The sequence below is a fragment of the Leucopleurus acutus genome (genome assembly GCF_964270905.1).
Source record: "Leucopleurus acutus genome assembly, contig: HAP1_SCAFFOLD_176, whole genome shotgun sequence".
Classification (NCBI taxonomy): domain Eukaryota; kingdom Metazoa; phylum Chordata; class Mammalia; order Artiodactyla; family Delphinidae; genus Leucopleurus; species Leucopleurus acutus.
The window spans coordinates 28485-55043 of NW_028139142.1; the positions used below are offsets into that span (position 1 = coordinate 28485).

Here is a 26559-nt window from a genome sequence, read left to right on the forward strand (position 1 = left end):
CACTTTAATTAGCTCCTCCAGCCTGTAGAGGCATCACTAGGACCAAGATAGGAGCAACATTCTCCATCTCCGCTCGCATCTGGGTATGGTTCTATCCCAAAGAATGTGACCAGAGGTGACCTGAAGAGTTTATGTCTGAAGGATAACGAGTTGATAATTGTAGCTTGCAGCTTCCTCTCTCCTTTCCTCTTTAGGACAAACGTAGAGCCACTTGATGAAGGTGGTGGGTCCCTGAATAACTGAACAGAAAACTGACCCTCAGACCACCAAAGTCCATACTACACTCCTGAGTGAGTGAGAAATGAACTGTCCGTGTGTTGCTCCACTGAGGTTTAAGGTTTATTATTTAGTGTTTAACTAACGCATTTTTTCTTTAAACCTCAGTTGCCTTCTCTGTAAAATAAAGTCTTTGAAAAGGATCCACTGTAAGTTTTTTCCATTGCTTATGTTTTTATCTTAGTTTTTAATTCTCAGAAACATTGCGCGCATTTTACCTTTTAAGTTAGTAAGTCTACTTTTTTCCCCACAAAGACAGGTTCTTCAAGCTATGGAGAAGTCATAGCAGACTGTTGCTTCAGTTTAAGATACGCATTCACATATGAGATGAGAAGGGTGAGGACCCAGAGAAACGCCTTTGACAGAGGGGAGTGAGAGCATACTGAAGAATGTTTAGTAATAAAGAATTCAGATGGGAGAAACGGATGGGGTACATCGAACAGATTTGCTCAAAGGAATTCTGGAAAGGCAAATATGTGAAAATGTATAGCAAAGACATGAAATGCCTTTTGGTCCCTAAATGGATTTCATTTCAAAGACGTGCATATTGCAAATACATGTACCATAAGACTTCTCTGTCCACTTCTAGAATTTTCTAAAGCCTGACAGAACATCTGCAGAGAGAGGATGTCATTCCAAGATAATCGACTGCAAGTTACTAAATTAAGATAAAAATGTCCTTAACCTTGAACAGTTTTTAAAGAGATTTTAGAAGAAAGGAGCCCTCCAGGGGGTTGTATAACTATATAATTGTACCCTTTCTAAAAGGCTATTTACAGATACATAATGTTTCACCTCCATTCTTTAAAGTAAAATATAGGATAAAAAAAATAGTTTGGGGATAATATTTGTTTGGGACAGCAGGCACTGCTAAGCAGTACCACTCTCTCCTTATTCCTTACTATCAGAGCCCTGGTTTAGGAGACCCCATTATCCTTACGGCTAAGGTGGCCAGTTTAAAATCCGAGCTGATGAGATCTAAGTGCAAGTCTGTTGACCATCTGTGGTAAAATATTTGCTCTCTGAGTTAGACACTGCCTTTTTTTTCTTACTTCTTTTTTTTTTCCTTTTCTTTCTTCCTGCCCAAATTGTTGGAACACTATTGGAGATTCTGGGGTCACTTTGAAGCTATGTGGACATGCTAGAGATGTGGAAGCTGGAAGAGCGAAGCAACCCAGTCCCCTGGTGATGCCCTTCAGCAGCTGGACTAACGCTAGAGGGTCTATCTCCAAACTTCCTGCTACCCGTGGAAAGTAAGGTAAATCACTCATTCACTTTTTCTGTTACCTACTAACTGATCCAGAACTCTAACCTCAGGGTTCTAGAACCCTTCTCAGTATCCCATAGTCATACTCATGTTCCGGACTCCTGATCATCAGACTTACTTATAGCAGATGTATGGGGAGGGCGGGCTCTTCTGGAAGCCCTCATACTTCCTCCCCTACCCCCACCACACACAAATAATGATCTTTATGTCCACTCATCCTTTTATCTACACTCAGAGGCCAGGGCCCCCAGGAAGGCTTCACTGACAACCCTTTACTCCTCTCTACATGCAGAAAGGGTAGAGGTGTGGGCTCTGGAATCAGACTTCCTAGACTTGAATTCTTAATCTGTTACTTACCAGTTTAGGATGTGGGCAAAGTAGTTACCTTCTCTGGACACCCCTGTAAAAGAGGAACACTAAGTAGCACCTATGTACCTTACTGAAAGGATTAAATGAGCAAATGCAGGTAAAGTTCTTATAATTTTTTCTTGGGTCAATCAATTCTAGCTGCTATTGTTACCTTTGACTAATTTAGGGCAGAGTCCCTTTGCCCTCCTTTGGTTCTCTGGGCCCGTCTCATTCACAACACACACAACCGCATACTGCAGAGTTTTGAAAGGTGGTTCTCAAAATGTGGTCCCTGGGCCAGCAATATCAGCCACACCTGGGAACTGGTTAGAACTCTGGCACTGGAGCCCAGCAATCTGTGTTTTAACAACATTCTCAGGCAAATCTGATGCACACTAAAGGTCGACGACAACTGAGAACATCTGTCTCAGACTCTCCTGGAGGCATTCACCAAAAATAGAGTTACAGGACCTTACACCGGACCAGCTGGAGAAGGGCTCTAGTAATTGCCCTGGTTATCATGCTTGTCATGATTTTTCAGCACATAAATGTTTGAGAATCACTGCCATTTTGAATGTGTGTTTCACTTGTCTGTTTTTCCAGTGGACTTTACTTCCTTGCAAGGAAGGTTTGTGAAGATTTGTTGCTGTTGTTTGCATTATTAGTTTTATTATGCTAATTCTAGAATCTCTGGTGCATAGTGCAATCTCAGGCAGGAAGTAGGGGCTCATTAAAACAGGTATCCCAAAAGTCTTAGTAGAACTTCAAGATTAATTCCTTCAGGAAGAGGTAAAATTGTCATTAGATGCAGATGATACGATACTATATATAGAAAACCCTAAAGACTCTACATGAAAACTACTACAACTGATAAACGAATTCAGCAAGGTAGCAGAATACAAGATTAACATACAGAAATTGGTTGCATTTCTTTATACCAACAATGAAATATCGGAAAGGGAATGTAAAAAAAACAATGCCTTTTAAAATCACAACCCCCAAAATAAAATACTTAGGAATAAACCTCACCAAGAAGGCAAAAGACTTATATGCTGAGAACTGTAAGACATTAATAAAGGAAAGTGAAGATGATTCAAAGAAATGGAAAGACATCTCATGTTCTTGGGTTGGAGGAATTAATATTGTTAAAATGCTCATACTACCCAAAGCAATCTACAGATTTAATGCGATCCCTATCAAATCATCCATGACATTTTTCACGCAATTAGAACAAATAATCCTAAAATTCATACAGAACCATAAAAGACCCAGAATTGCCAAAGCAATCCTGAAGAAAAAGAACAACGTTGGAGGCATAGCCACCCCAGACTCAGACAGTACTCCAAAGTCACGGTAATCAAAACAGCATGGTATTGGCACAAAAACAGAAAGATGGATCAATGGAACAGAATACAGAGCCCAGGAATAAACCCACACACCTCAGTTAATCTTTGACAACTAATCTTTGACAAAGGAGGCAAGAATATATAATGGGAAAGAGACAGGCTCTTCCGCAAGTGGTGTTGGTAAAGTTGGATAGCCTTATATAAACCAGTGAAGTTAGAACACATCCTTTCACCATACACGAAAATAAACTCAAAACGTCTTAAAGACTTAAACATAAGACATGACACCATAAAACTTCTAGAAGAGAACACAGGCAAAATATTCTCTGACATAAATCATACCAATGTTTTCTTAGGTCAGTCTCCCAAGACAATAGAAATAAAAATGAAAATAAACAAAGGGGACCGAATCAAACTTACAAGCTTTTGCACAGCAAAGGAAACCATAAACAAAATGAAAAGACAACCTACAGAATGGGAGAAAATATTTGCAAATGATGCGACCAGCAAGGGCTTAATTTCCAAAATATACAAACAGCTCATACAACTTGATGACAATAAAAGCAAACAACCCAATCAAAAAAAGAGGCAGAAGACTTAAAGAGACATTTCTCCAAAGAAGAAATACAGATGGCCAATAGGCACATGAAAAGATGGTCAACACTGCCAATTACTAAAGAAATGCAAATCAAAACTACCATGAGGTACCACCTCACACCAGTCAGAATGGCCATCATTAAAAAGTCTACAAATAACATATGCTGGAGAGGGTGTGGAGAAAAGGGAACCCTCCTACAACACTGTTGGTGGGAATGTAAGTTGGTGCAGCCACTGTGGAAAACAGTGTGGAGGTTCCTCAGAAAACTAAAAATAGACCTACCATATGATCCAGCAATCCCACTCCTGGGCGTATATCCAGACCAAACTATAATTCAAAAAGACACATTCACCCTGATCTTCACAGCAGCAATATTCACAATAGCCAAGACATGGAAACAACCTAAATGTCCATCAACAGATGAATGGATAAAGACGATGTGGTACATATATACAATGAAATACTACTCAGCCATAAAAAAAAGAATGAAATAATGCCATTTGCAGCAGCAACATGGATGCAACTAGAGATTATCATACTAAGCAAAGTAAGCCAGAAAGAGAAAGACAAATACCATGACACCACTTATATGTGGAATCTAAAATATGACACAAATGAACCTATCTATGAAACAGAAACAGAATCAGAGACATAGAGAATAGACTGGTGGCTGCCAAGGGGGAAGCAGGTGGGAGAGGGATGAACTGGGAGTTTGGGATTAGCAGATGCAAACTGGTATATATAGATTGGCTAAACAACAAGGTCCTACTATACAGCACAGGGAACTATATTCAATATCCTGTGATAAACCATAATGGAAAAGAATATGAAAAACAATGTATGTACATATGTAGAACAGAGTCACTTTGCTGTACGGCAGTAATTAACACAACGCTGTAAACCAAGTATACTTCAATAAAAAATAAGTTAATTAAATTTTTAAGAAGATTAATTCCTTCAGAAGAACAAGTACTACACATTCACAAAAAAAGCACCCTTTGAAAGTTTAAATTTTTGAATTTCTTTGCCACTTCCTTAGTTTTGATCATCTTGGACAATATATTTTTAATATTGACTTTAAAAAGAATTGTGTTTCAGTGTTTGCTATCCTTAGAGAGACAGAAACAGATAAGTACAACTAAATACTTATTTTTCAAAAGTCTCAAAAGTATAAGGGAAACAAAAGTAATTATATCTTCAAATGATTTTGGGGTATGTTTCTAATTTCATACTTCTGATGCAATTAAAGATTAAAACTGTATTAAGACATTTGAGACATGCCGCATTGGTATTAAATGAATTTAATTTTGTGTAAAGTGGTAGAAATATTTTCTTCAGCAAACATACCTGCAGATATAAAATCACAACCATAAATCTACAAAAAAGCAAGCTACTGAATGAAATCTGATTGGTTATTTCCCTGCAGTATGGATCTGCTAATAATTTAATTTACTACTTGCTAACAGAAGCCAAAATTTAAATATACATACATATATATGTGTGTGTATATATATATCTATCTCTTCAATTTTAAATCATTCATATACATGAACGAGTATACATACACATATATAACAACTGTTCATATATATATATATATATAAACAATTTAAATTAAAGAAAGTACAGCTGGTGGCCTATTTTTTCCCCCCGATTTCTAAAGAAAACCATATTCTATTCTAGGCAGTGGAATGTCAATCCACCTTAAGGGTTGTTCAATGAGCATATCTGAGAAACCACTGGTTTAGCCCATGATGTACTTATTGAGGGAGGCCCTAGTGCCACTGTCAAGAGCTTATCCACAGGAGAGATAAGATGGTACTTGTTTGGTTTGTGAAAAGAAGGAGTAGTGAGGAACGGCAGGTAGCTGCAGGCTGATGACACGTGATGTCCATATATATGTAGAACCAACACACCCATAATTGCACCCATTTTCCATACCCAAATCCAAAGCCTTTATATCATTAATCCCAGGCAAAAATGGTAAGATTCATGTGTGTTACTATCCCACGGCTTCAAGATGCCTATAAACTCATATGAGTATGTCTTAGTTTTATCAGTGGAGGACAAACCAGGCTTCTATCACCAAGCCCCATTCCGTAACAGGCAAACCAGTCCAAGACTTCTCTGAATGCTGCAGGAGAGTCTATGGAAGGGGCGCTCACTCCACTGTGATGCCTAAAATGCCTTTGCACAGAGCAAACATTCAATACATGCTGAGTGAATGAATGAGTGAACTGGTGTCATAAAACAGGCTTATTTCAGGGAAATTCCATTCAACAGGCTGGCATTCCTTCCTACCCATCTTAACTGTTAAGCTTGCCATCAGACAAAAATTTAATTATAAAACGTTAGAGCTGAGGAGATTTTAGAAACTATCTACTCTCCAGAGGTATACAACTTTAATTTAGTGATAAAAATCACTAGGAGTGACTTAGGAGTCTATCAGACCTGAGTCCAAATTCCACATCTACCATATTTTCGTGAGCAAATAACTACTTCTGAGGCTCTGTTCCATGTATGCATTATGGGATATCATAATAATACATACATTAATTGTATGACTATCAGGGGATGAAATGACACAATCCATTTGCCATGGTCGGCTAAGTAATTTGCACCAAGCAAGCACTCAAGACATTAGCCAATATTAATAGCGGAGAGATGAAAACAAAACTCTGGGACTGATGCCTACCCTAGTGGCCCCAGTGGTCATAATGACTTTCTTCCATTCAGCCTGCTCTCTTCTCACTACGACTAAGGAAGAGAAGATGAACAAATTAGGAATAACAATTTGAAAATGGTTTCATACTCCCTGAATGAATGGAATTATAATAAAATGATTCATGAGTTCTGCAGAAATATGATGAGACTTTAGATCTTTATGTTAGTTCTCTACAAAACCAATTTATGGCCCTAAGATGTACCTTCCCACCCAGCCCCATCCTTACCAGTATCAAATATCATTGTAAATGGAAAAGTCAACAACACATAATCAACAAGCTAAGTTACAAGCCAGTGAAGTCTCGGAGGTTTGATAGAGAAAATTCAGATTTATCGTTATATGTAAAAATAAGACGATATGAAGAACTCCATCTAAAAAATATTACCTGGAGATCTATAATCTCTACAACAGTGCTATAAAAAGTAAAGAGCTAGAAATCTATTTAGATGGTTTTCCTTATAAGAAAGCACTTTCTGTATAACTTTTAATGTACTATTGATGAGAACAATTCAACAAAATTCAAATAAATATCTGCAGATGTCCTACGAGAAGAAAAGAACGGAGTTAGATGCGACAGGGGATAACTGGACTTCAGGATGAGTAAGACCCTATACTTGACCTCAATAAATTAACGTGAAATACAGTGGATGAGTCACGTACAGAATGTCAGAATCCTAAAAGGCCAAGCTAAGTACCAAAAGGAACATGTGCGGACTCTTAAGAAGGAAATAAAATATTGGTTAGTTGATTACGAAAAGGCAGAAGGGAGTAGGTTCCCTTTGGCTGCTCTTTGAAGAGATCACTTCCTTTCCCCCCAGTCCTGAGGCTAGGGTGGCATGGGCAATAGAGGAATGTGGGGACTGAGAATCACTTCTACTCTCACCAGAGTGGCTGGAAGCAGATTTTCTTACCAGGATGTAGTAGTATGCTAATATTTAAGGGTTCTTGAGGTCAGAGAGAAGGGTTTGAATACTCCGGCTCCATCTCTTGCTGTGGGTCAAGTTTCTTACCTTTCCAGCACCTCGGCGTCTTTATCTGAAAGTTGGGGATGATGATAATGTCTCCCACCTGAGTGTGAGAGCTATATGCTATAGTGCATACGCAGGGCTAAATTTGGTGCCTGGCAAACAGAAAGTGCTCAGTACAGCAGGCGAGTGTAGGGACAATAAAGGCAAAGATGACAGGGGTAGTGCCGGTGTTGCTTCTGCCCCCAGAACAGGCTCTGACTGGGAGAGAGTTAAAGCACCTTTGGGTTCATGGGGGTTTATATATAAGCAACGGTTGATCAATGTGAGCTTGTTGTCCAAATGATTATGTGCAATCTAAGAAAAAAATGGGCCTCGGATCTGCTCAGCTACTTAATAATATTAGCAGCGGTAGTAGTCAAAGAAGCTAAATTTTATTAAGTGTTTATATGCCAAACAACGTGCTGAACATTTTAAAAGGATTTACTCACTTATTACAACGAGGCTATACGCTAGGTCCTGATAATGTTATTCGTCTCTTTCAGATGTTGACTGAGCCTCAGACGGGTTACAAAAGCATCTAAGATCCCGTTGTCAGTACATGACGGAAATGAGTTCAAATCCAGCCTGTCTGACTTGTTCTTAATCACTAAGGTATGAAATTAAGCATGTTGCCCTTTGCCTGATGCTCCTTCTGAGGCCTGAATATTTCACTTAGCTCTCTGAGTGCAGAAGAGAGAAAATTCTCTCTCCTTGACCCAACTTGGCATCAATATCCAACTCCCCTTCTCAAAATGGGTTGCTTCAACGAGCAGCAATGAACGCCGGGTCGTGGACCAGTCACCTTGATGACTAAGAGTCAGACACTAGGGAAAGAAAATGCTCTGTGACAAACCTACCCTTGTACAGAAACAAGACAGAAATGGGGAGACAGGGCAGAAGATAATGGAATAAGGCATAGGAAAAATAGCACCTGGCATCGTGATAGTAATAATAATAATAGTAGTAGTAATAGTAATAATAGTAGACTTTACTATGCTCTAGGCATTGTATTAAGTGCTTGGTGTAAGTGACTTCGTTTTAACATTGAAAACAAGTCTATGGGGATGAAATATTATTAACATCATTTTATAGGCAGCAAGTGGAAAGCAGAGATTTGAACCAGCACCTACACTCCTAACCATTATGCTATAACCATTATGCTGAAGACATAAGAATTCCAATGGTCTTTCCCCATAACCCACTCCTGCACTCCAGACTTAAATAGTCCAAGATCAAGAGAGAGCAAGCTTGGAGTTGCCACTCTTCAGTGAGTGTCAATCATTTCAAAACAGTGTATTTGCTAACAAGATGCAGTTCCTGTGATAATCTTCTCAACCAGGTATCAAGAAACAGGAAGCAAAGATTCAAGTAACAGTATGTTCCTACTTACGAGGAAGGTGGGACAGCATAGTTGACACTGGGCTTAACTGTTCTGGAAAACGTGGTCCCAGTAGGCATACACGCTGGTACATTTTCCCCACCTACCAAATACAAAAGAAGTATTTCATTTCCATGTTGCTCTTCAAAGTTCCACCTCATTCGTGCCTGTCATTCATCCTCTGGCCTCTTCCTGTCTCCATTTCTGTACAGAAAGGTGCTGAGTCTCTGCTCTCAGATACGAAAAGGGTGTGTTAGGAGAGGGAGCCATGGTACCTCAATGTCTTTTTTTTTTTTCATCTTAATTCTATTATGCCAACTCCACTGAACTTAATTAGAGTGAATACAGAATTACACAATTACCCTCTGTTCTATTCTTCAGATGTTATATTTTGATAAAATTTACGACATGCTGCTCTCCCCTTGAACACCAGATGAACACTAGAAATGGATGTGTGTTGACATAAAATCTGTTATAATTACAATTAAAGTATAGCTTACATAATGATAGTGTTAACATAAAATTATAGATGTGTAGAGACAACGTGGTCATGCATTTTTTAGTATAAGTACATGCTTAGACCAATATCTGTTAGCAGAATGAAGATGGAAGAGAATTTTGGTTAAGCCACAAAGGCTGTTTAAGGACTTGCAGATAGCTAAGGGGAACTCAAAGACCAGTAAGGTAATATTTCCCCTGCCATGTTTTCGATTGCAAAGTGAAGGGAAGATGTGAAAGTAAGTACCCCTATGGAAATTACAAGACAAGTACATTTTTTTCCTTGAATACCTGGGCAAATGCTTAAATTCTAATGTATATCAGTGATGCAAATTTTCAACTGAGTTTGATAAATCATAAAATAATAATTATACATATATGTATATAAAACTGCATGGAACTAGACAGTTCAGAATTACTTCTAATTAAAGAGGTACCCTATGACAACTAACTTAAACCTTACAAAATATGGTTCCAAGTACCCTATCAGAGTGAAAAGTAGGAGACTGAAAGGTTTATTGTAAATGTTTGTAGTCATGGTGTCTTAACTAAAACTACTGTCACAAATACTATTAAAATAATTGTGACATTTTCTTCACTTTTACTGCAAACAACAAAACAAACTATAGGTATTTTTTCATTTCAGGTAATTATTTTAGCTAACAGTTATTAAATGTTTTGAGAAGACAGAGTGCTAATTGCATTACTTCATTTTATCTTTAAAATAGCGCTTCCGTGTAATTATTCTTAATATCTCCATTGTATTAAAGTGTATCTCTAGTTTAGACCTTTCTTCAGAACTGCAGACTTGTGTATCCAACTGTGTACTCAGCATCTCTACTTGGACGTCACGAAAACAACTCAAATCTTATACCTCCAAAACTGGTCTTTAATGCCCCAAACATGCTCTACCCCAAACTTTTTCCATCTTAGGTGACAGTAACCACACCTTTCCAGTTCCCCAGGCCCTAAATCTCAAATTCACCCTTGACCCCCTCTTCCTTTCCATTCTTGCATTCAATCTACCACGAAATGCTGTCACAACCTTCGCAATGTGCCACTTCTGAGAATTACCAGCCGCTAGCAGCCTGGTGCAGGCCACCAACATAGACCTCGAGGATCCTGTAGTCGCCTCCCGAGATTCTCCCTGACTCCACTCTCTCCCCACATCCTCAAGGCCACAGATAGAGTTATGCTTTTCAAACAAGAGACAGTTCATGCCACACCTCGGCTAAAATCCTGCCCCTGGCTGCCTACATTTAGAGTAAAAGACACAATGCATGTGATGGCCTCCCAGGACTTACCCAATCCATCCCATCACATATCCGACCTCCAGCCGTCCTGCTGTCTCTTCCTCCCCACTGACTAAGTCAGCCAGGGTGGCCTCCTTGATATTCCTCCAAGCTGCCCGGCATATTTCTGCCTTAGAGTTTTGGGACTGGTTATTCTTGCTCCCAGGGAGTGGTCTCCCCATCATACATTCTGACAACTCCCTCACTTCAAGTCTTTGCTCAAATGTCAACTTATAAAATCCACCCTGACTACCCTATTTAAAATCAGAACCTACCTGTACACTCCTCCAGCACTCCCAACCCAAGCCTCTTCAGTGAGCTTCACATCCTTTTCCTTATCCCGTAGCGCCCATCAACTTGTGACAAAGCACAGAATTTATTTATAACATCCGTTTCCACACGAGAGTGTAAGGAGGGAGAAAGCACACAAGAAGGAGCACGCAGGCAAAGGCTCTTGTCTAATTTATTCATTGATACGTCCAAGCATAGAGAACAGGAAGATCCTTGATAAATAGTCCTGAAAAAGATACAGATGAGGAAACTAGTAGTAAAGCTCAGAAAGTTTAAGTAACTTCCTCAAGGTTCTAGAGCTAGAAGAGGGTCACAGTAGAATTCACACTTGGGGATGTCTAACTTCAAATCTCTTAGCCTCTCTGCTATCGTTTTTTTCTTCTTTGCGGTACGCGGGCCTCTCACTGTTGCAGCCTCTCCCGTTGCGGCGCACAGGCTCCGGACGCGCAGGCTCAGCAGCCATGGCTCACAGGCCCAGCCGCTCCGCAGCATGTGGGATCTTCCCGGATCGGGTCACGAGCTCTCAACCACTGCGCCACCAGGGAAGCCCCTCTCTGCTATCTTAAGTCCATGCAATTCAGGATTTGTTTTAATCAGTGCCATGGAAATTCTCACTCCACTGAATAGGATCACTAAAGTGTTCTCTGTCTAGATTTATATACATATTTTCCATTTAAACAAAGGAAACAGAAGAGGGGAATTCATCATGGGTTATTGCGGTAGTTTTACAGTAATTTAAGCAATAATGACATTTAAGTAATAGTGATATTTAATGATAGCATAATAATAATAAAATAATAGCTCTTAAATGTATTGAAGATGAATTGCATGCTGAACTCGGTGCTAAAATATTTCCATGTATATTTTGTGCAAAATCCTTATGAATATTCTATCAGATGAGCTTTATGTGTAACTCCACCAGGCATACTTCTCTTATTCCGCTTTCAAAGATAAGGAAATTGATGAGAAGTGTGGTAACCGTTTGATCAAGATGAGACTGGTAATAAGTTGTGAGTATGAATTTAAATTCAGGTCTAACTCCAGAATTTGATTCTCAATCCATACATGAAAATTCTGATAATTCCTTTGATAAGGGTATGGTCTATGTTCTCTCCTGGAAAACATCCCCCATTATGTCTGCCTGTGCTCATACCTTCAGAACACAGTCAAGTTTGAAACATGATAAAAATGTTTAAATAGTGTGCTTTAATAAATGGAAATATCTTCATCTAAACAATAACACAAAAAGGCAGGCTGACGGAGATGGAAACAACCTAAGTGCCCGTCATCGGATGAATGGATAAAGAAGATGTGGCACATATATACAATGGAATATTACTCAGCCATAAAAAGAAATGAAATTGAGCTATTTGTAATGAGGTGGATAGACCTAGAGTCTGTCATACAGAGTGAAGTAAGTCAGAAAGAAAAAGACAAATACCGTATGCTAACACATATATATGGAATTTAAGAAAAAAATGTCATGAAGAACCTAGGGGTAAAGCAGGAATAAAGACGCAGACCTCCTAGAGAACGGACTTGAGGTTATGGGGAGGGGGAAGGGTGAGCTGTGACAGGGCGAGAGAGAGTCATGGGCATATACACACTAACAAACGTAGTAAGGTAGATAGCTAGTGGGAAGCAGCCGCATGGCACAGGGATATTGACTCGGTGCTTTGTGACAGCCTGGAGGGGTGGGATAGGGAGGGTGGGAGGGAGGGAGACGCAACAGGGAAGACATATGGGAACATATGTTTATGTATGACTGATTCACTTTGTTATAAAGCAGAAACTAACACACCATTGTAAAGCAATTATACCCCAATAAAGATGTTAAAAAAAAAAAAAAAAAGGCAGGCTGAGCCCTTTGAAGTGGCTTCGTTGCTATCTTCCATCCAGAACAAGAGAAGGAATCAACAGCTGCAGAGTAAAGAAAGCATGAAACCCAGAGATGGAGGATTCTGTAAATGACCAATTACAAGACTATTAAGCCACACTTTCATAGCAAGAGGCAAAATATTCCATTAAACTGAAAATTCTTCTACCCCTCACTCCAAGGCCCACACAAACATTAATGTTGCATTTATTAGGATGTATTTCCTGTGCTCTATCAACTTGACTTTCAGCAACTGTATTAATGCAGTCCTTTCGCTTTGCACATATATCTGAATGATGGATTCCATGACTGGAGTTTTGTAGAAAGAGTGGAGTGAATGAAGTAAAGTTTGGGACGAGCCATCATAATCCATAATGATGGGCACTGAATCAGGACAAGAAGAAACCTCTCTTCTCATTTATTTGAATGAAAATTCTACTATATGTTTATTGCCTCTGTACAGGGCCATCTGTTGAATAGTGGAAAACAAGCATCTTTCATTTGGAGGTAGGATTTGTGTGCTCAAGTTTCTATGGGCCTGCAGAATTAATCTTGTTTTAGAAATGAAATAAAACGTAATTTCTTACTGTAAGTAGATGTGGTTAAGCAACTGGCAACTTTGATGTCTTTAAATCACTGCAGTTTCAGGGTAGGCAAATCTATAATTATTTCAAGCACTTCTTTATTGGTGCAACAATTGAGCAGTGTACATAGTGGTCAACAACCTGGGCATTGTCAGACGACTCTAAGTTTGAATCTAGACTTTGCCACTCACCAGCTATGTGACTTTCAGCTATGAGAAGCACTTTCTTCAGCTTTACAGTGTGGATTATTACATGCCCTTTGCAGAACTACTGTAAGAACTAAATGTATATGGGCACAGTGGCTCATAGTAAGGGCTCAAATTAGTACTGTGGTCACTACTAGTAGTATTGAAAAGAAATTAGAACTTCTATTCTCATAAAGTGGGATATGTGTCCCTTTATCATTGTAATTTCATACCATTTTACTTTTGACCTTATAATTTAATAGCTTGATCCAAGAAACATTTAGCAGTAAATATAATTGAAAGAAGATTACCTGTCAAACATGAAATACTGTAGCATCAAGTGTGCTGGCACAATACTCTTCTCCGATAATTAACCTGTAAAAATATGTTATTGTCTTCTTTTTAATTAAGCACATTGAACATACATATTTACTGTGCCAACTGGCGAAAGGTCCATTAATTAATCAGTCTAACTATATGTTGCATAAACGTCTTCTAAACATAATCGTATATGTATTTTATTTGTTGGGAAAATGTGTTTGAGATTGTTCTTTTCTGCCTATTTAAAGTAAAAGAGGGTGAGAAGTAGAGTTAGGCTTAATGTACTTTGTACTCCATTATGCCATGAAAATGCTTCTGTGCCCTGGAGACAACAACAAAAGATTTGCTTTAATAACAAGAATCAAGTATGTTCTAAAGCTTCCAGGTAGGAGGCGTATAGGTTGCAGTTTATATCAGAAGTCTTTGCTCTCTCTCTCAACTGCGTCTAGATGGGAAAGATGTGGTCACAAATGCTTCAAGGTGATATAGTAAATGTTGGAAAAGAGGGGGGTAGGAGGCAGAGTTTTGAATATCTCAAACCTGAGCTAGAAGGATTTTATTTAAAGAAAATAGCGGATATTATTTTTCACTTAAGGAATGCCACTCAGCAAACCTGACATTAATGTAGGAAATTAGCTCTTTTAGCTATGATGCTTTCAAATGCACATAGCTGAAAACAAATTCAAAATAGTCAAAGGAAATTTAAAAACAAAAACCAAACAACAACAACCACCTCAACAAACAAGTACTAGAAATTCAGGGATGCAGCCATATTCAGATACAGTTGGATCTGGAAGTTCCAGAGTATCAGCAGGGTTCCAGCTCTCTCTCCATCGCTCAGCCCTGCTTACCTCTGCAAGACTTTATTTTACAGAAAGTCTCTTCTTGTGCTGGGTGGTAACTGGGAGTCCCAGAGTCGTATCTCCCCAGCTTAGAAATTCCAGAGAGAAAAGACAATTCTTCCATTTTTCTCTGAGAGAAAAGTCCTGGGGAGGAATCTGATAGACTTAGCCGAGGTCAGATGCCTACCCATGAGCCAATCACCTGCTTTACTGGAGTTCAGTCCCTGGAGACTCATCCCGGGGCGGGGGGCCGTGAGGAGGCAGGATGGCATTATCTGGCAGTTCTCCAAGAAAAGCCTGCTGTTTTTGTAAGATGAAAGGGGAGAGGACATGGATAATGAAACCTGTATCTGCTTCTGTAAAATCCACAGAATCTTACTCCCTGCCCTGTGTCGATGACCATGCAGTAAGCTGACCCAGGAGGTCATTTTTCCCACAACAGTCTTCATATATATGACTAAGGAACACACTGGTAAAAGAATATGGGAGAAAGTCTGAGTATGACAAGTCAGCTAGACTGATATTAACTAAAAAAGCTGTGTGAAAATATCCTTAAAAAGTTGCCCCCAACTCACTCAAAGTCCAAAGTTGGAGCTGGAAATACAATGTCATGGAGTTTGGATAAGAACAGGTTTTCTCCAAGCTGAACTATGACACAGAGATTAGAGACTTCTAGAAACTATACTTTTTCAAAGAAAAAACATCACATGAGAAAAATGAGGCCTAGAAAAATTAAACGACTTAAGGTAACATAGCTAATTAATGGCAGGCCTGAGACTAGAGTATACTTTGTGTAATTGGCTATGGTCTTTTTTGTTTGTTTTTGTTATCACTTCAAAACGAGACAAACTTAAAGAAAGGAAACACAACCAAGGCTCAGTGGTTGGAAAAGAGATGGATGTGAACGCCCACTTGTTTCTTACGTATAAAGTTACCCCTCGCAGTGCTGTGGAGGAGAAAACGCTGGCTCTTCCCAACGTTGGTTACATACACAAAGATTCCAAAGACAAGACAAGTGCTTTGCAAACAAAGTAACTAGAACCAGCTCAGGCTTCCCCGCGCCGGGTCCTACGTTCCACGGTCAGAACCACCAACTGTATCCCCCCGGGGAACAAAGTGATTCAGAAAAGCTAGCGTCTTCAGAGAAGGGAGAAAACTTAGCCGGGAAGAGAGTCAGGAGGAAACTTGCTCAGCTTCTTGCTGGGGTCTGAAACGATCCCAACAGAGTCCTTAAACCCCTCAGGTTTCCCCAATCAAGCACCCTCGCCCCCAACCTGGGCCACCCCAGATCTGACTATCAGAGGAAAGAAGTCTGCGGACGCACGGAGAGCTGACCACCCCACGAGAAGGACCTACGCGCGGCCGCGTCCACTCACCCGCCGCTCCCCGGGAGACTGGAGACCAGCCCGGGGTCCAAGTCCTGGGCGTGGCAGACTCGTCGCTCTCCGGGCCCAGCTCCAGCTCACCTCGGCGCGGCCCGCCTGGGCGCCGCCATCTTGACCAGAAAGGGGGCCTCGCGCCGGAGGCCCCTGAGCGGGCGCCCTGAGCGGAGCCGGAGCGCCGGGGAGCCCCAGGTCGGCGCCCTACGTCCGCCGCGCGCTCGCGCCCCGTCCACGAGCGACGAGAGTCCCACACGCAGCGCCCTACCCAGGCTTCCGCGGAACCGACGCCCCGCGCAGCCCGCACCACGGCTCAGGCAGCGCCGAGGGCGGCCCGGGCGGAAGAGCGGGCGCGGGGCACGCGCTCGGTAACCTGGCAACGCGGAGCAACCCGGCGTCTCCGGCGAACCCCAGCCCTCCACCAGGAGGAAGCACGGACCCCCGCACCCGCCGCCCAGCCCGCGCCGCCCGTCGGTCGTTCCGCCCGCCGCTGCCCGCTGGCTATGGTCTTTTAAATCCATGATACAACGTCTATATGTAACAAATCTGTTAAACCCTAAATGTTTATGATATTCAAGTAATCCATTATCTGAATTATTCTTGAAGATAAAACATCCAAAGACTTCTTAATTGTATGGGTATACATACATAAAATACACGTGGAGGTAACTTCAAATATAGTATGTGCCTGTCTCTAATTCCTTCCCTCTCCGCTCTTTTAAAAAATGCCCCTTTAAAAATTGCCCACTCACCATCTGTTAGGTAAATTTGCTGAAACACAGTAAATGTGGAGACAGAAATTGTTATAGAGACTATTCTAAATGGCACCGACACCTGTATTTATGAAATTTTTAAAAGGGTAAGTTAGAGTTGATTTTTTTTTTAAATCCCACTACAGTAACACCACATCATCCTAGGTGCCCAGTTCTATCCAATTACATAAGATGGAGAAAGAGAGAGAAACAGAGAGAGAGAGGAGAAAGAGAAAGAAGAAAGGAAGAAAACCAAGTACTTATGTATAAAGTGTTGCTCCCAAAGTTTGAGATTATACTCAAGCATCAATGAACAGAAGGAAAACACTTACAAATTTACAAATGTATTTCATTTATGGTATGAGGGACACAGGTTTAGATTTGCAACACGCTCCCACAAGGGTCAAATTGACCACTTTTTTCTATCTAGTTGCTCTTGAGAGAACAAAACAATTGAAACAGATGCCATTCAATTCCAAGTCTATAGCTTAGACCATGTCGCTGCACATGAAATATTGTTCATTCAGAGTCAGCACATAGCAAGAGTAATTTATACTCTCAGAGTGTTTGCTCTCAAGCCAATAGCAGAGAAGCCTTGACTAAAAACGTTCCCATTAATTTCCATTGTAATATATCTTACTTATAGCCCATGAAACAGTGGTCAGGGGAGATTTATTCTTTGGACACCATATTATATAATCTCTCCACTTTAAGCCATCCCCCACTCGGCGATTATTTTTTAAATGTTACTCGTAGTCAATATTAATTTACATTTAATCTTTCTTAGCATTAGGAGAGTATTATTTTGTACAGGCTCAGAAAAAAATCTCCCGAAATTCCTCCCTGATGCTCCCTTCAGGCTGAAAATGCATTGCAGGGTGGCTGCAGTGACTTAATTCTAGTTGGCAGAGCCCTGGCCACACACTAATTTCATTAGCCTCAAACTCCTGGATTTGAAAGATCCACTGAATATGATTCCTGTCCTCTGACATGTCACTTACTAACCAATTCAGCGTGCATACAGAGGAGAGAAAGGACTTGCTCAGCTCTGGCCCACCGGCAGGCAGATGAGAATGCCCAGTCAGAGACACTGTTTACATCTGAGTGGTCATTCTTGCCCGGGTCCTCATTTTCAGGAAGGAAGTTCAATCCAGGCTTTGCTGGCAGCTGCAGCATTTGTTACATCCATTACTATCTCCTTGTTCCTTCTTGCCCCCCAGTGCTTAGCATCCCCCATTTCAGTCACTAAGTCTTCCTTCCCCCAGCCTAGAAGCTTACCTCACCATAAATTTTTATCTCAAATGATAGGTTTGGCACATTCCCCACAGCAACCCACAGGGACTGGGGAAAAGATAATTCAGATCTCTGGAGAGCTAAGAATTCAACCATTTAGAGGAGTTTCTTTTATACAGGACAGTCTTCATTGAGCTGAACCCTGCAATCCCAGAGAAGATTCACCTACCCGTTCTTTTCTTCTTTCCCTAAAGTGACTGTGTCTTTGAACAATGGGTCTGTGTTCCACTATTCTCTCTATTCATTTTGCAGGTTTACAGAGGCTGGGAAACTGGGGACTGGACTTACATGCCAGGAGCTTCTAAGATCACACGCAAAAATAAGGCTACGGGAAGAGATTGTTGGAATCTATCTCTGTATATTTGAACATGGGCAGTGGTTAACCAGGATGCTCACACCAAGCTTATATCCAGCTTGCAGCACAAGCTACAAGTTGGTGCATCCCTCCTACTACCAGCCTGTTCTCAATAAATGCAGGTGAAAACTGGGGGCTCTTTTCCCTCAGCTGTTCAATCCAACATGAATAGCTGCAATTTGCAAATTAGAGGAAAATGACAGTGTTTTCTCTGAATGGTTTTGGTCCCAACCCACACTGCTAATGTTGGCATTCAGTTCCTTTCCTTCCCAGCGCAGGGAACGGGGGAACTAAGCATAAGGCAAGCGTTCTCTTTTCTTGCAAGTGCCTCAGATCCACACACCAGAGAAGGAATCAGCTCCCCCTGGAATCTTTTTCAGCAAACACGTTCCTTCAGCCTAGTCGGCAAGCTCTCTCTTGACTAAGATTTCACTCTTTTTTCAACAGGCAGGCCCCTCTGCAGTACTGCCCAAGCTCCAAGTGAAGGCACCAAAATAATTTTAAAAATGTCAAACAGCAAATGTGTCTTCAACCCCCAGAGCTCCAGTAAAAATACTGTGAGTTGCCCCTGTGGTTCTCAGGTGACCTCTGGCCTCATCCTCCCTGCAGCGCTGCCTCCTCAGGTTCTCTAGTTTAAGCTCAGAGGTAAAGGAAGTGCTTCTGGGTTTTGCTTACAACAACCCAGGCTCTTCCTGAAAGCATTACCTCAAAGTGAAGGCTGCCCAGAAGCACTTTTGGCCTTGCAAACATCTAGAGATCTCCATGGTGGCATACTCAAGAGGTGCTAGAGATGCTCAGAGGCTCAGAGGGTCCATACCAGGCTGCAGCTTTAGACAGGCACCCCTCCTTCTGGCACAAACACAAACTTCATACTCCTGGGTGCTGATGTAGTGACAGCTTGAATCACAAGGAGTCCCCTCCAGAAACCCAACATGCTTCAGGAAAGGCACTTGAGAGGGAGCCAACTTTTTAGCTACGGGGAGCATAAGGGTCAGCCAGAACATCTGGAGAAGGGACTAACTGAGCTTGGGTCCTACCAGGCAGGGAGAGAGCTGTGCATTAGGAAAGGATCACTTCAAGACAGAGATGAACAAAAAACTTGGATATAGGGGTAGAGAAGGAAAAGACAGGCAGAAATTGAAAGGGAGAACATAAAAACAGAGAGACAAAAAAAAAAAAAAAACAGCAGGGAGAAAGAGACACAAGGAGAGAGACACACAGGAAGAAAGACAGAGAAACAAGAGAACCCATAGTCACGCAGACCCTGAAACTCAATTTCTTCATCCAGAAGCCATCCATCTATACCCAGGGCGGCACAGGAGCTGTGGGGCCGAGGCTGCGGGAGCAGGCGGTGAGAGAGCACTGCAGCACCGCCCACGGCGCAGCTGGCCCGATCCGCCGTCCTCGCATCTTCCGCCGTTGCCCGCCTGCACCCGGAGCTAGAGGACCGCCCGGCCTTGCTCGGCGCACCCTACTGCCTCCCTCCAGGCGCCTTCTTGTCTGGCTCTGAGAATCGTCCTCAAAACCCAGGACTGGGGTTGGGGGCTGCGTTAGGGAGGTCGTGGGAAAGGATGGGCACAGGGTGGGTGCAGAGAAAGCGATTGTGTTTCGCAGTTAGCATGAGCTCACCTCCGGGCTCTGAGCTGGCAGGAGTAGAAAGCTGATCGCCCGGCTCCTGCCAGTGGCCGGATCGCAAAGGCAGTTTAGACGGTGCAAACAACTGCCCAGAGCAAATCACCTGGGGGCACGTCTGCCGGTGGCTTCTCCCCGCTTGAGGACAGTCCCCACGCCTTCCGCCCCATGCCCTCGCAGAGACAGGTTACAGGTCGGGAAATCCAACCCGAGCGAAATGGGCAATTCACGTCCAAATGTAGGTGAAGACCTAGCCTTCGGTTTAAGAACTGCCTCCCTAAGCTCTTCTCGAAATTTTCCAAGGCAGCTGCAGCTTGTCGGGCGGCTTGGGGCAGGGTAGCTGGGGGGTTGAGAAATGCCTAGTTTCTAGGCGTCTTCTCATCTTTCATATTCCTTGCGCCTAGGTGGCTCTCACAGGAGCCCGGCACTTTTACAAGCCTGTTTTGGAACCATATTTCACTCGAATGCAAACCCATTTAAATCATCGCCTTGTTTTTCGGAGACTGTTTCTTGTCAATGGGGCCATAAATCCAGAATGTCAAGCCGGATGGAGCGGAGCGCGGACAGGGGAGAGATGGAAGGGAAATGAATCAAGCAGGGAAAGTACCTCCTCGGGTGAGGTGGGAGGGATTCGGCAGGATCTCCAGGGTGGAAATGAGCGAAGGCTGACCAGACCCCGCACCCCTGGAGTCCAAGCCAGCCTTCAGGATAAAGAGCGCGGGGAGCTACGGCGCGCTCTGCCCCGGAGGGAGCGCCCCCCTACCTGGAAAAGCCTCAGGATGTTGGCTACCACGGTGGAGACCAAACTCCCCGAAGCCCCAATCACTCCAACTACTTTCTCGGGCTTGACGAAAACCGGAGGCTCGCCGTTGGTGCAGCGCACTTCGGAGGTGTCCTTCTGGATGAGCGCCTGGACGAAAGTGAGCGACTGTTCGAGCGCATAAGTGTCCCTGGAACAAGTGTCCAGGATCCGCGCTCCCAGCGTCACGTTGGGCAGCAGGTTGGGATCGCTGTTGATCTGGTCCAGGGCGTAGAGCATCGCTTCCAGCCTGTGGATCCCGTTCTCCCTCTTGATGTCGCCGCAGGGCACTCCGCTGGGACCCTTCGCGTGCACCGGCAACAGCCCCCCGAGGGTGACGTCCCCCTCGATCCGAATGGAGTGCGAGGCGTACATCTCCTGGCCGCGCGCCGCCGCCGCCAGCGCGCACAGAAGCACCTCCAGCACGCAGCAGGGAAACTTCATCAAAGTCAGGGCGCGGAGCAGCTTCCCCAGCTGGACCATGCTGCTCCCGCGGCTGCGGCGGTGGCGGCGGCACTGGAGGGGACGGTGGCGGGCCCGCCGGAGTCCTGGCCCCTTGGGGTGAGCTCCTCCGGTGAAGCCCAGGGTCTCCTGCGGGCGAGGAGGGTAGGGGCGCCCGGGGAAGGGCAGCCGGCGAGGATGGGGGGTCCCGCGGCGCCTGCCAGCTTGGGGCGCCGTGCGCTCTCGGGTTCCCCGGCCAGCGCGCCGCGCTCGAGCTCGCGCTCGGTGGCTTGCAGCTCGAGCTCTCCAACAGCCCAGCACTGGGGAGAGAGCGAGGATGGCTATCGCTTTAAATGCGCGTTCGGCTCCCTCTCCTCCTCCGCCCACTCCCTCCCACCCTCGCTCGCTCTCAGGCTCTCCCCACCCTTCCCAGCGCCCACCCTCCCCACGGTTTTGCAACATCACGCAGGGAGGGGCTGCGTGCTGAGGTAAGGGGGGAGGGAATGGGTGGGCGGCTGTGGGGCGGGGGGAGTACCTCCGATTGGGAGTTTCGAGATCCCCAGGGAATCTGGGGATTGCAGGTCGCAGGCGAAGGCTGAGCTCCTGCTTCGGTCTCACTGTAGAAGCCGCTCGCTCGCCCGCCTGCACCCACACGCACATTCTAGGCACAGGGTGGCATCAGCCCCGGACAGGGCGGTTCTAGCTGGGGCTGACTGCTTCCAACCCAGAGGTCCGGAGCCGGGGCTGTCAGCGCCGGGAGAATGCGAGGTAGTCGAAAGTGATGCCGCCAAGCATGCAGGGTAGTAGGGAGAGCCCAGTCTCTACTGCTAATTCGTCTGTGCCAGTTTTTCCTAAGAAAAACACACAGGAGCCTGATTTATGATCTAAAGAACCTTTACGCAGAGACTTCTCCGGGGCCAGGCACTGGGCTAGCCTGTAGGGAAAGACGCCAACAAGAAATGCTGGGAATGGAAATGCATCTTTGGTCTTCAGGGGTTACTGTGGCCGGAGCCGGATGAAGTAACCCTGGTCTCCAGTAAATCTGTGGCGGATTCGCTCCTTTTCTTCCTTTCATCGCAAGAGATGGAACAACTGAGAACTCTGCAGAGCGCACTTTCTTCTCTGGCGCTGACAGGTGTAAGGCTCCCTCCTACCCATTTCCAGAGATGCTTTTGGGCTGATGTCAGGTTTCCTCGGGCAGGAAATAGCAAGAAAGAGGTGACAGTAGGAGGAGCAGAAATCTCCCCATCGATCCAGTGATCCATTCTTTTTTTTTTTTTTCTGCCTGAAGATTTGGGGGGTTTGGGGAATGGAATCAGGATGCCAGAGCAGGTTGTAGTGCAGTTAGGAAGCTGTTTTTCAAAGGTGTCCCATCCTGCAGGTCCAGCCCAAACTTGGCCCAGTAAAGCAACAAGTGGCCCTAGTTCCTACACAAGGAAGGGCAATGTATCTGCCTTTGGTGCCCACGTGTACTGCTTATGGTGGTCTCTACTCTTGCTGAGCCTTTCTGTTGGAGTGCAGCGAAACTGTCTTATACAGAATTGAGGGCGCAGAGAAAACCAAAACAAGACTATACTTTCTGTTGTAATGTTAGTGTACTAAAGAAAAATGTCCTTGCACATAAATAAAACAACACACACACACACACACACACCTAAAAAGTCAGAAGTTGGGAAGTTGGTTGTCTCTTCCACCAACCACCTGTATGACCTTGGCACTTCTGTTCCTGTGCCTGAGTTTTACTTTGCCCATCTGTAAAATGATGAAATTGAATTGAATGTTTTACAGGTTAACTTTTAACTTTCAAATCCTCTGTTGAAATAGGCCATGCACCTTTGGCCATGGTGTTCTTTTTAGACCAATATCCTTTGTTGCTTTATGTGTAGGGCACCCGTTTTTTGATACCCAAACAACACTTCAAACACTTCCTGGTACAGAGGATATTTTTTTTTCTTGTTGACCACCCATTTACCGTCCTTCTAGGGAGAGTCCAGTCCATCATTTTCTTTTCAGACATGCCCCTCCTCCAGGTTTCAATACTTAAGGTTTGAGGAGGAAAAAAACCTTCTGGCTACAGTGTTCAAGGAAGGGAATAGAGGCTAACAAGAGTTATGCAGGGCTAATCCCTGGACTTCTGCTGGAGTAACGAGGGTGATGACATAGGGTTACCACTGTCCAATAGACAATCCGTGCCGGAGTTAAAAGAAAAAGGAGCCTCCTTCCTCTAAATGCTTTATGTATATCTTTTGGACAATGTTACACTATTTGATTTTGTAAAAACATACCATTTTACTGCCATCTTCAAGAAAAGTGATGTAAAAACTATGCGAAGGGCTTCCCTGGTGGTGCAGTGGTTGGGAGTCTGCCTGCTGATGCAGGGGACGCGGGTTCGTGCCCCGGTCCGGGAGGATCCCACGTGCCGCGGAGCGGCTGGCCCCGTGGGCCATGGCCGCTGGGCCTGCGCGTCCGGAGCCTGTGCTCCGCAGCGGGGGAGGCCGCAGCGGTGAGAGGCCCGCGTACCGCAAAAAACAAACAAACAAACAAACAAACAAAAACACTATGCGAAGCTACCCCTGCATACAATGTGATCATCCATCACTCATAGATGTGATGCCCTGCTATATAAGTGCACACCTTGTGCAACCTTATGCTGTGATGCGCCCGCCCCTTCCAGGCAGCCCTGGAGCTGCGAGAGTATAAGCCTGCAGCTGTGCCAGAAGCTCCCACATAAACAGGGAAATATTTGAATCCCATAATGAGAGATACCAGAGAGGAGAAAAGGCAGAGAGAAGAAGGGGTGGGGAAGAGAGAAAGGGACCTGGTTAAAACATGTGCACTCCTGGATCCACATGTGCCTGAAAGATTGCCTCTGGTTTTTTTTTTCAATTATATAGTATTTTATTTCTGTTGTTTGAAGTCAAAATATCCTCTTGTAACTCACCTATTCTGCTATTCAATACATTGGATCAAAAAGGCTGGAACAAGTGCAATAGATATCCTGTTAAGGCAGCATTAGCTAATTTGTGTTCCCAAGGATGCCTTTCTATTGCTTTGCTTTTTTGGAAAGGGGAAAAAAGCAATTTGGAAAGGGGAAAAAAGCAAAGCAATAGAAAGGCATCCTTGGGAACACAAATACTGTGATCCTAGTATTTAGGCATCAGTACCTCAGGCTATATTTGATAGAGACTGTATCCTTATTTAGTTTTTAATTTAAGGCTATTTAGTAGGCACTTGGTGCCAAAAAATATATTTGAAGAGCTGTGTTACAAGTAATAACACTTGATTTTTCACCTGCCCATGTGAAGATTTATGCTCTCCTCTTCCATTTCCAGGTCACAGCTTGCAACTGCTCAACAAATAGTTCTTGGCTGACTGTTGAATGTTGCCTTATTCTGTGTTCTCTCTTTGCTCTACTCATTCTCCCCAAACATCTGGCAGCAATCATTATCTTCTTTTTGTTGCAGTCATCTGTGTGCATGTTTTATTTCCCTTGCTAAGCTGGAAGATCCTTGAGGGTAAGGGGCTAGGTATTATAAGGGGCTAGGTATTATTTATCTTTTTACCTCGGACAATGTTCAGAATGGTGTTTTGTACCTAAGAAGCACTCATGTGTTGAATGAATCAGAATTGGTTTGCCATTCCCCACTGCCTTTATCTCACAATACCAGAAACATAAAGTGGGCAGAGCAGAAACGACGGCAAATAAATTGTCCTCTTAGTCACAGAATGCAGTTTCTAGAACTTAAAGAATAATTAGTAGATTTTGAAATAATTTTGTTTTACAAAAATTTCATAAGATTGAAATACTCTAACCTTAAAGCTCTCGATCAACTCTAAAGGAGGGCTTTAATTGGCTCTTCCTGAGTCAAGTGTTTATTCCTGGGCCGATAACTAGAGCCATTGTCATAACAGAAAGTGTGATTTGTTACCAGAGAAGGAGGAAAGTGACGCTGGGCTTGCAAGATATTTATATCTTCAGCCAGAGTGCATAGGATCTGGAACTTAATTGGTGACGCAGTATTTGTTTGAGATTATATGAATGAAAAATCTTTGTGTAAGAGTGATTAATCTAAAACTTGGCCAGTCATTGTCCTAGTGTCATATTAAATTGCAGGAGAATCTAGTTTTAGGCACAAAGATCATAAATATAAAATGTGTTCCCAGGCTTGGTTCTGTGTAGTCAGTAATCTATACTCACCCAGTCATTAATAAAAATGAAAGTTAAGGACTCAGTCCTAACTTATATGCTTAGCATTGTATTTTGTTAACAATCTCAGTTTTATTTTCTTTGCTCTCCCCTGTCCATCATCTTCTGCAGAAAATAATGTCTCCACTTTCAATTCCCTGTCTATTTAAATCCAATTTGTAATTTATAAAGTTGTCCTCCTTAAGGGCTGCTGCTTCTGCCACAGTAATGTACTCTGGCCATTATTATACTCTTCCATCTTTCATGTAGGTCTCCATCCATAGGTTTTGTTTTCATAGCTTTTTTTTTTTTTTTGGCGGTACGCGGGCCTCTCACTGTTGTGGCCTCTCCCGACGCGGAGCACAGGCTCCGGATGCGCAGGCTCAGCGGCCATGACTCACGGGCCCAGCCGCTCCGCGGCATGTGGCATCTTCCCGGACCGGGGCACGAACCCGTATCCCCTGCATCAGCAGGGGGACTTTCAACCACTGCGCCACCAGGGAAGCACTATACTTATGTTTTTATATTTGCTTATTTACTTTTGTCTCCCCCCTCAGCTCAAGAGAGACTATATTCATCTGTGTTAATCACTGCTGTGTTTCCTGAACATGCCTATAAATCATACTGAAGAAGGGTGCCTGAAATTTGGTAAGGGATCAATCAATTTTCTTGGCTGGATGAAGAAATGTGTTCATAAATTAATGAACAGATCTTCGGGGCTTCTGACTTGAGGACTAATGGGAAGAGGATGGCAAATGGTTGGGACAGGGTACTGCAAGAAGTAGTATCCTAACAGATAAGATTGTGTTCATTTAAGTAGTTTTAATGAGAGAGCTGGGAACTAGGGACACACAGCATTAAGGTTTTTATAATGCATTCTGTAGAGTT

The 26559-nt window shown here is 43.4% G+C and overlaps 1 protein-coding gene across 1 annotated transcript; it reads right to left on the reverse strand.

Moving 5' to 3' along the window:
- Positions 1-1759: 1759 nt before the first annotated feature.
- LOC309978925 (uncharacterized protein) lies at positions 1760-20415 on the reverse strand (the record flags this gene model as incomplete). Its single annotated transcript, XM_082865781.1, has 5 exons — positions 1760-1943; positions 7054-7102; positions 8958-9048; positions 16211-16525; positions 20352-20415. The coding sequence occupies 5 exons, from the start codon at positions 20413-20415 to the stop codon at positions 1905-1907; spliced, it is 558 nt and encodes a 185-aa protein (XP_082721907.1). The 3' UTR covers positions 1760-1904.
- Positions 20416-26559: the final 6144 nt, after the last annotated feature.